Source organism: Cibotium barometz, chromosome 13 (assembly GCF_041138505.1).
Source record: "Cibotium barometz isolate CiBa-2024 chromosome 13, ASM4113850v1, whole genome shotgun sequence".
Classification (NCBI taxonomy): domain Eukaryota; kingdom Viridiplantae; phylum Streptophyta; class Polypodiopsida; order Cyatheales; family Cibotiaceae; genus Cibotium; species Cibotium barometz.
The window spans coordinates 9862948-9871815 of record NC_141058.1 but is presented as its reverse complement, the minus strand read 5'-3'; the positions used below and the strand labels follow the sequence as shown (position 1 = coordinate 9871815).

General features: G+C 44.1%; 1 protein-coding gene across 3 annotated transcripts in view; it reads left to right on the top strand.

The window, feature by feature from the left end:
* The first annotated feature begins 4049 nt into the window (after positions 1-4049).
* ADCL (D-aminoacid aminotransferase-like PLP-dependent enzymes superfamily protein) overlaps positions 4050-8868 on the top strand; it is a 66529-nt gene continuing 61710 nt past the window's right edge. The window contains exons 1-2 of one of the 3 annotated variants that reach the window (XM_086807165.1): positions 4050-4240; positions 4463-4539. In XM_086807165.1, the coding sequence (XP_086663291.1) occupies positions 4102-4240; positions 4463-4539 (216 nt within the window). In that variant the 5' untranslated portion in view covers positions 4050-4101. The remainder of the gene's footprint in view (positions 4241-4462; positions 4540-8868) is intronic. The other 2 variants (XM_086807166.1, XM_086807164.1) reach the window with 2 other exon arrangements.

Genomic DNA, 8868 nt, shown 5'->3' with positions numbered 1-8868 from the left:
CAGTGCCCTAGTTTGCATAATGAGCTCAAGAGGAAAGCAAGAGGTAAGGAATGGAAGTGGTATATGGATAAGGGTATATCTTTCCCTTTGATTTAGGAGCAAATCTCAGGCAGGTAGCTACTAATGAAGGACATCGACATTAGGAATAGTAGGAGGGGACACTATTATATCATGGGAAGCCCTCTTTGGTGAAGAAAAAGCATAATGTATACCGTGTTTAAGCAATCAAGAGGTGTTTTCTCTTCCATGCTAACTCTTCGTCTTTCGTCCATCCAAATCATCCTTCCATTGATCCAATTCTTCAAGTCTCTCCATAGGCTTGGGTTACCTTGAAGCAAGGATCCCATAGGGTTTTGACTCGAGATGAGAGGAATGCATAGAGTCTTGAAGCGATGTCTCAAGGAGCTTAGAGGCTCTCGCTTATGTAGCTATCTAGGCATGCAATGGTGTAGGGGATATGCACTAGCCCTTCAGAGTGGGGGTTTCTCAAGTTGTTCCCTATAATATTGGAAAACTATAGCATAGAAACTCTTGTCAAACAACTTAGACGGGTCTGAGACTAGTTCTAAGTTTTCGTCTTCAATAGGTTTTTCTTTGATTTTAGAGAAAGTGAGTTATTTTCCTTGCCTCCTTTTGAGCAATGTAAAGTTGGTGTCTAAAAGAGAGCGAGTTCCCACAATAGTGGCTTCTATAGGAGGCTCCCCTCTCTTGATCAACTCCTGGCAAGCTTTGACTCTTGAGCGGCATGCTCTTCTCCTCTATAGGGTTTGGGTACTCTGCCAGCTTCTTTGGTAGGTTGCTTAGGTCTATGATCTCTTCTTCTTGCTCATGTGATGGCTATAAAATCACATCCTTTTCAAAGGAGATGATGAAATGTTAGAAGCCGTGTCTTTGCCTAGACTAATGTTACTTGGTCCCCCCTTTCCTTATCTTCTTAGTTCTATATTTGGTTATTTAGGGTGATTTTTGCTTGTTCGGAGACTTCATCAATAAACAAGACTTGGGCTTGCCTTTGAGGTGTGGATGATTTGCAAATGATATGTGGATGATTTGCGAATGATATGTGGATGCCTCTCCTGCTAGTGGATGAGCCTCTTCTTTGGCTTTACATTCATGTGCCTGCATGAAGGGGAATGGTCAGTATAAATCCATCTCGCACACTTAGTGAGTTAAGACTGGCCACTAGTTCTTATGTCAAGTTTGACAAGGATGCTCTCAAAGGGCAATCCTTGTACATGTGGTCCATCCCACACCCTATGCAAAGTAGTGTCTATGGTGGATAGTCTTGGGGTGGTGCCATCATGGCCTTCTTGTGATAGGACACTCTACCACTTGGTGAGGCTTTATAATGCAAGCACTATAGGGGTTGTCTTGCCCCAAAGGTGTTAATATCTCTACGTCTTGAAGTTTAGACTACAACTTTGGTAAACAGGGTATGCATTATCACCATCTATGATATAATGGCTTTGGATTTGGGCTAGTGGGTGAGCTCTAGACCTCCAACGGCTCAATGTACACACTTTCTTGCCCTTCTCCCCTTCAAAAATCGCAATCAGCATGAGTTGGTTCTCATGGGAGGGATACTTGGGATATGTGGTTTGCAATGGTAACATCGAGAGGGTGGTATCTTTGGAACTCTCAAATTTCCTCTTGGGGCACATGTTGTCCTAAGTGAGGAGAATTAACAATCATAGGCCTGGTCGGTGGGACTAGTTATGCCAAGGACTATCTTTACTTGAGTAGGTAAGGTTAGCGAGACGACGATTGCTCCCTCATGGGCTTGTTCTTATAGGAATGAGCCATGCCATGATTTTTGACTCTATCACAATGTGCACACCAAAACCCTCCTTTTTTCTCAAATGTGACAATTCAATGTAGCAAAAAGAAGTGAAAACCATATCATCTTGCACCTTGGGATGAAGTTGGCCTATATCATCCCTTCCTAACTATCTATTACCAGGCCATGTAATGCATAAGTGATGTGGCGAGGTCTTCTATCGATAGTGGTAATTCAGTGTAATGCAACAAATTGAACACCTGACCATCTCACGCCTTGGGATGTGGTTGCCCTATAGTGTCCCTTACCAACTCTCCATTACTAGGCATAAGTGATGTGGCAAAGGTCTTCTATCGGTAGTGGGGTCGATTGATTGTGTGTGTGTGTGTGTGTATTAATGTATGTTCGTGTTCAATATGATAATGTTTGTATGTATGCATGTTTAGTATATATACATATTTTAAAAAAATTAGTGTAATAGAGCATATATTATAATTTTAAAAATTATTCAAAAAGAAAAATTTGTTCAAATCTTATGAAATCTTAAGAATTTTAAAACTCAAAGCATTACAATCACATTAATGGCATAAATTCAAGAAAATAATGACAAAGCCCTAGACATAAAGTTTCATAAAACTATAAAAATCACCATATTTTTGTCATTTCTAGAGTCATGAAATTTAAAAAACACTATAAATCACTAAAATATGTATGTTTAATAAAGTCATGATGATAAACACTAGAAATCACTAAAATATGTATGTCTAATAAAGTCATGATGATAAACACTCTACTTCTTAAAAACATGATATATCAAGTTAAAATTAAGGGAATTAACATCGCAAGTTACATAGTGCATTCACAACTATGTTATTAGCTAATGGAAAGAGAATGCAAAAAGAATGTATAAGGAGGACATGTCACTTGCTATCTAGTGCTATTATTGCTCACTTGGTTTTGTCCCCCATTATACAGGTTTTATATGAACATCTCACAAGGAGTTCTAGGATGATTGAGAGCAACTAGAGAACAAGTTAATGGAAAGAGAGTACATGTCAGTTGGTATCTCATCAGAAGGTTTGGAGTAGTTCATGGACATGGATGCATGCATGAAGAGATTCTCTAGAAATGCTAGAGAGTTCTTGAGGTGCATCGACATCGACATATCTACATCAGGTTCACAACCTGGGCATCTTCAGTTGGAGTGTGAACCAGATTAGAGTTGGATGTGTCTAGGGCCACTTGGGAATGTAAACACAACTCTTGCGGGTGGCCTTGCTCATGGACAATTGGACAAAATAGTGTGAACCCACTTTGGGAAGCTAGTTGGAAGGACAAGTCAACCCACCATGCTAGTTGGCCAATACTTTTACTCTCCTTGGTGTCTATATAAAGGCCTATCCCACTACCTATAGCCACTTCTTAAGAGTAATTTTTCTTGCATGGTGCCTCCTAAAAATACATTAAATTTTCCTTCTAGGGTGTTATTTATTATGTGAAACAAAATTTTAAAACCCTTATTCTAGTGACAATTTGAGTCAACAGACCTTACAAAATTGTTGGTGGAAGTTAATCTTATTTGATGTAATGCACACCACATTTTATAGTACATCAACAAATTATGACTTGGTCTTATGTTAAAAATAGCTAATTTATGTTCTAGTCCCTTTTTTAAGGTATTCCAAGCCAAAGATGTGCTAGTTTGACATCCCAATTTTCTTCCTTGAGACCTAGGACCATAGCCATGTTTACTCAGATAATTACGGAGATAGTGATGTTTCAAAGTCTTACTTTAGTGCTCTTTAGTTTCTCTTTGTTGGAAGCAACAAGCAATGCCAGCTTACATACCATAGTACGGCCATATCCACCGAGCATTGAGACGAAGGAAAAGGTGCCGATCTAGCCAATACGTGTATGGGATAAGCCAGGTAGCTTGAAAGTTTTTTTGTTTTTCGAGCCAGGTAGCTTGTAAGCCATGTGTCCTTAGTGCTAACATGTGGGACAATGACTCTCCAACACATTTGTGCTAACATGTGGGACAATGACTCTCCAACACATTTGTGCGTGCCTATTCTTTTTGTTTGAACTTTGAGCCTCAATTTATGGAAGGCAGCGATGAGGTCCCTCCACATGGTAAGTGGAAAGGCTCTCTATGACAGTCGCCCAACAAGAAGAAAACGTTAAAACTCAAGATATCACACGTGCGTATCCTTTCTATAATCCTCGTTAATTAATAATAAATATAAAAAACATTTTGGTAGCTTACACATATTAACTCTTTGTCGGGAAATTAAACGGGATCTCTTTCGGGAGTGATCATCACTATGTCTCACCTTCTTGCTTTACGACAATCATTGAGCTTGTGCTGGGCGCCAAACCATGACAGGATCATGCCAATCAGCAGCAGGTCGCTATGGTGTCCTCTTTCAATCAGCCTCAAATCTGCAATCTGCTACTGCCAAGGTCTTGTACACACAAAAACTCCATTTCCATTTTCTCATTTGGTTACAGAACTTGGCCTCTTCTCATTGGCCCACAAGGTTGTGGAGGCTTGCATTTTCTTTCACTATGAGGTTTCAGCCAGAACGACATAACCCGTACATTCAAGCTTTGCTAAATTAGCTTGGTAACCCTGTGTTTGTGTATGGATCCATGTTGATATTTTGTTCTGAATCAACTTTGCAGCTTTTGGAGAGACCGTCAGCCCAAAATTTGTTGGGGAGATGGAGCAGCATTCCATTCCTGTGCTTTCCACAGAAGAGGTGACCTCCTTAAGATGAACAAGAGATCAGGAAGTTCTTCTACGTAATATGAGTTTGAGAAAGATAGATAGAGATAGACCATGTTACCATCTACTGATGCCTATGAGACCCGAAACAATAGTCACACATAAAGGCTAGAGTAATGAAGGCGGTGAGGTAAAAGTGTGGATGTTTTGGCATCCCTTAAATATGTGAGGGAAGTGTGTGCAGATAGCGGCATAAGCTGGGTATTGTGAGAGAGAGAGAGAGAGAGAGCTATATTGAACGTCTTCAAAAGACCCAAAGGGTCTATGAGACCAAACAAATTGTTACAAAGAGGTAACTCTATCATGGAAAAGAAAAACATAGACAGCTGGCTACATGCACAATGATGATGACAATAGGCATATCTGGATACATATGAAAAATATATATCTCCATATCATGGCAGTACATGAGGAAGCTCATGTATGTGGGGTATCATCTATCTAGGATATCCAGCATAGGGGAGTTGATGACTCTCAAGTGGCTCACCACGTCCACTGCCAGTGATGATGTAACACGCGGAAGCTCTGGGAGTCTTCTTTCAGCCCTAAACACTCTTGAGAACCATCTGATGCAAAAACGCAGGTATAGAGGGAGAGTAGAGAGAGAGAGAGAGAAGTGCTGGAAATTCAGTATATTGATATGGTACAAAAAGGTACCTGTCTGCAACCCTAGGCTGCCTTCTTGAAAAGGTGGAATACACCAAAACAGTCCCCTATGAGACCCCTAATGATCAAACCCCTAGAGGGAGTGAATGAATGAATCTATGAGCACTTGGGCCTATTTATAGCCCTTGAAGTCCATGGGAAACTGGCCGACCAGCAACTGGCCGACTGCTGGTCGGCCAGTATTAAATGCATAAATGCTATTTAATTCATCCGACTTGGTCCTCCTCCTTGATCTTGATGCGCCTGCTGGCTGCCCCTGTTTGCTGGTTCAGCCGACCACCTCCATGAGCAGCCGACAGTCCTTTCTGTGCAGCCAGCACCAATGTTCTGCAGCCGACACACTCCTGATCTTCAGCTTGTTCTCCACGCCGGTCTCCAGTCTACACTGCCACAAGTGCTCTGTACTCTTTCATCTTGGTTCTACTCTTTATCTGGCTGCCTCTTCTAGATCTAGCCCTGAGAATGTCCATGGCATCTATGATGCACATGACATCCCCCTCTGCTAAACTTGATGACGGGATTCCAACCTGCTCTTGGATGACTGTCATCATCCCAATCCTGTCCCGAAGTCCCTCTGTCATCATCCATTCCTGGCAACCCTTTTTCTCTGAAAAACCCGGCCTGTTCTCCACACCACTCTGTCTCTGATGAAGATCTATGCATCTGGTTTTCCTCTAGTCCACAATCCATTCCTGCCCTTACTCTGAACACCATCTTGGTCTTCTTTCCTGGAACTGAGTCTGGCACTCTCACATCACCCTTGGAGGATCAACCTCCCTTGGGACCGTTACCTGAGAACCTATCTGGCTCACGGAATTGCCATCCCCATCTGGCATTGTGGAACACCACCAACAAACCTCGTGGGAGTTCTTCCCGATCTGTGTTCCTTGCCTTGGGCTTTAAATCCGTGTACTTTCCTGTACCTTGGACCTGTACACCATCATATGGGACTGAATCAGCGTTTAGCTTGGCTGAGCCTGATGCTTTGATACCAATGTAACACGTGGAAGCTCTGGGAGTCTTCTTTCAGCCCTAAACACTCTTGAAAACCATCTGATGCAAAAACGCAGGTATAGAGGGAGAGTAGAGAGAGAGAGAAGTGCTGGAAATTTAGTATATTGATATGGTACAAAAAGGTACTTGTCTGCAACCCTAGGTTGCCTTCTTGAAAAGGTGGAATACACCAAAACAGTCCCCTATGAGACCCCTAATGACTCAAACCCCTAGAGGGAGTGAATGAATGAATCTATGAGCACTTGGGCCTATTTATAGCCCTTGAAGTCCATGGGAAACTGGCCGACTGCTGGTCGGCCAGTATTAAATGCATAAATGCTATTTAATTCATCCGACTTGGTCCTCCTCCTTGATCTTGATGCGCCTGCTGCTGCTGCCCCTGTTTGCTGGTTCAGCCGACCACCTCCATGAGCAGCCGACAGTCCTTTCTGTGCAGCCAGCACCAATGTCCTGCAGCCGACACACTCCTGATCTTCAGCTTGTTCTCCACGCCGGTCTCCAGTCTACACTGCCACAAGTGCTCTGTACTCTTTCATCTTGGTTCTACTCTTTATTTGGCTGCCTCTTATGGATCTAGCCCTGAGAATGTCCATGGCATCTATGATGCACATGACAGATGAAGTGTCCCTATGATGCTGGAGGATCTCCCTGATCAGGAGCTGCTGTGTGGAGGGCTCTCGCGAACTGTGGGCCTCTATGGATGTCAGCCTTCAGGTGTACTGTAGTTGACACGGTCCAAGGTGACTCCAAGGGGTTGAGATGTGTCATGTGCCGGTGTAGTACGTCGTCTAGTCCTCTTGGGAGAATCTTCAGATTGCGGGATTGCTGACGGGTGCTGCCTTCCTGGTGTGAGGTGTCCCGACGTTGAGCTCTGCTCTCTCAGACGAGGGAGTCCTTGTGTCTGCTGAGCTCCATCAAGTAAACTCCAAGGCATCTCGTATCAGGGAAATCAATTATCCTAGAGAATGAACCAAATCCCTCCAGAAAGCGGTAGTGAAATCTTCCCTGGATCTCCTAGTATGCTAGACATCTGCAGCTGTAGTGCTCCTCCGTCTATTGTGATTCTCAAGAAGTGAAGTGTAAAATTGCATCTTTGTGGGTAGTGCTGGGGGTGCAAGCCATGCTGTTGTGAGGGCAAAAGGACGAAAGGACCAGATGTATGAGAGATCAAAGCAATTCAACACAACATGAAAAGGGTGAGTGAGTGTATATATGATGGTGAGTGAAAACATGTATAAGAGGCCCTCTAATGTGAGGAGACTATGAGTAGAAGACCGGTGCAGAAGCAAAGACGATGTCGGAGCTGAAGCACCGTCGATGGTGAAGGTTTGCGTTGATGTGAGGCGAAGGCACTCGGTGAGGTGGTTGATGTCGAAGGCTCTCATCAGTGGATGTAGAGGCACTCCGAGGTGTAGTGGGCAGCGGAAGGTGAAGTGGTGCAGGCTTTGGTGACAAGGGTGCTGCGGTACCTGAGGGCTGATGAAGAGCAGAGAGGGCTGCCGTCCCGAGTGGTGTAGTGGTGCAAGCTCTGGTGACAAGGGTGTTCCAATACCTGAGTGGTGGTGAAGAGCAGAGAGGGCTGCCGTCCTGAGTGGTGCAGACTTTGGTGACGAGGGTGCTGTAATACTTGAGTGGTGTAAGTGGTGCAAGCTTTGGTGACAAGGGTGCCACAATACTTGAGTGGTGGAGAGGAGCAGAGAGGGCTGCTGTCCCGAGTGGTGTCGATGAAGATAAGCAGAGAGGGCTGCCGTCCCGATGATGTGAGATGGTGAGCAGAAAGGGCTGCTGTCCTGAGGAGAACTGTGGAAGCTACGGGGGTGTTCCTAATGGGGGTCACATAAAACTTATGGAGGTTTAGTTCAAATTTAAAACACTACTTCAAAACCGCAGATGTGCTGTAGCAAAGAGTGGGCTGCTGTCCCTAGATATGAACTGACGATGAAACGCTGATGGCTGTACTGTAGCAGAGAGTGGGCTGCTGTCCCAAGGTATGAGCTGATGTAAACGTTGAAGTGCTCTACTGTAGCATGTAGCAGAGAGGGCTGCTGTCCCATGATATGAGCCGATGTAAAACGCTGAAGTGTAGAGAGTGGGCTGCTGTCCCAAGGGTATGCTGCACAAAGAAACGCTGGAGCTGTCAACAATGATGATCTGTTGATGTAGAGCAGGCGCCGGCAGCAACAGATGTGGTCGATGAAGTGGTCTATCATGTGGTACCATGGTGAATTGATGAAGCTATGCTATATATAATAGGTGGGCTGCTGGTTGGCCCAGTAAAGGGACTGTCGGCCTGCAGCAAGACCCAAAAATCCAAAAAATAAAACCAAATAAACCCAATAAACTCCCCTTTTTAGGGCTGGGAAAAATGAAATTCACACCCCCTCTCAAGCCAAAGAGGGGACCATGAGAGAAGATGAGAGAAAATGAAGAATGCTAGGGTCCCACACAAACACTCTGGCAGAAGGAGTGTATCCCCCTCTGGAAGAAAAGTCTGAAAAAGTTAGAGAGGGAGATCGTGATGGCAAAGGTGGTTATGGCGAGTTGATGTAGATGGGGTGATCGTCTCCCAATGAAAAAGAATCAACTTCTGGTGAGAAAATTGGTCCTCAGGGAATGCGGGTAG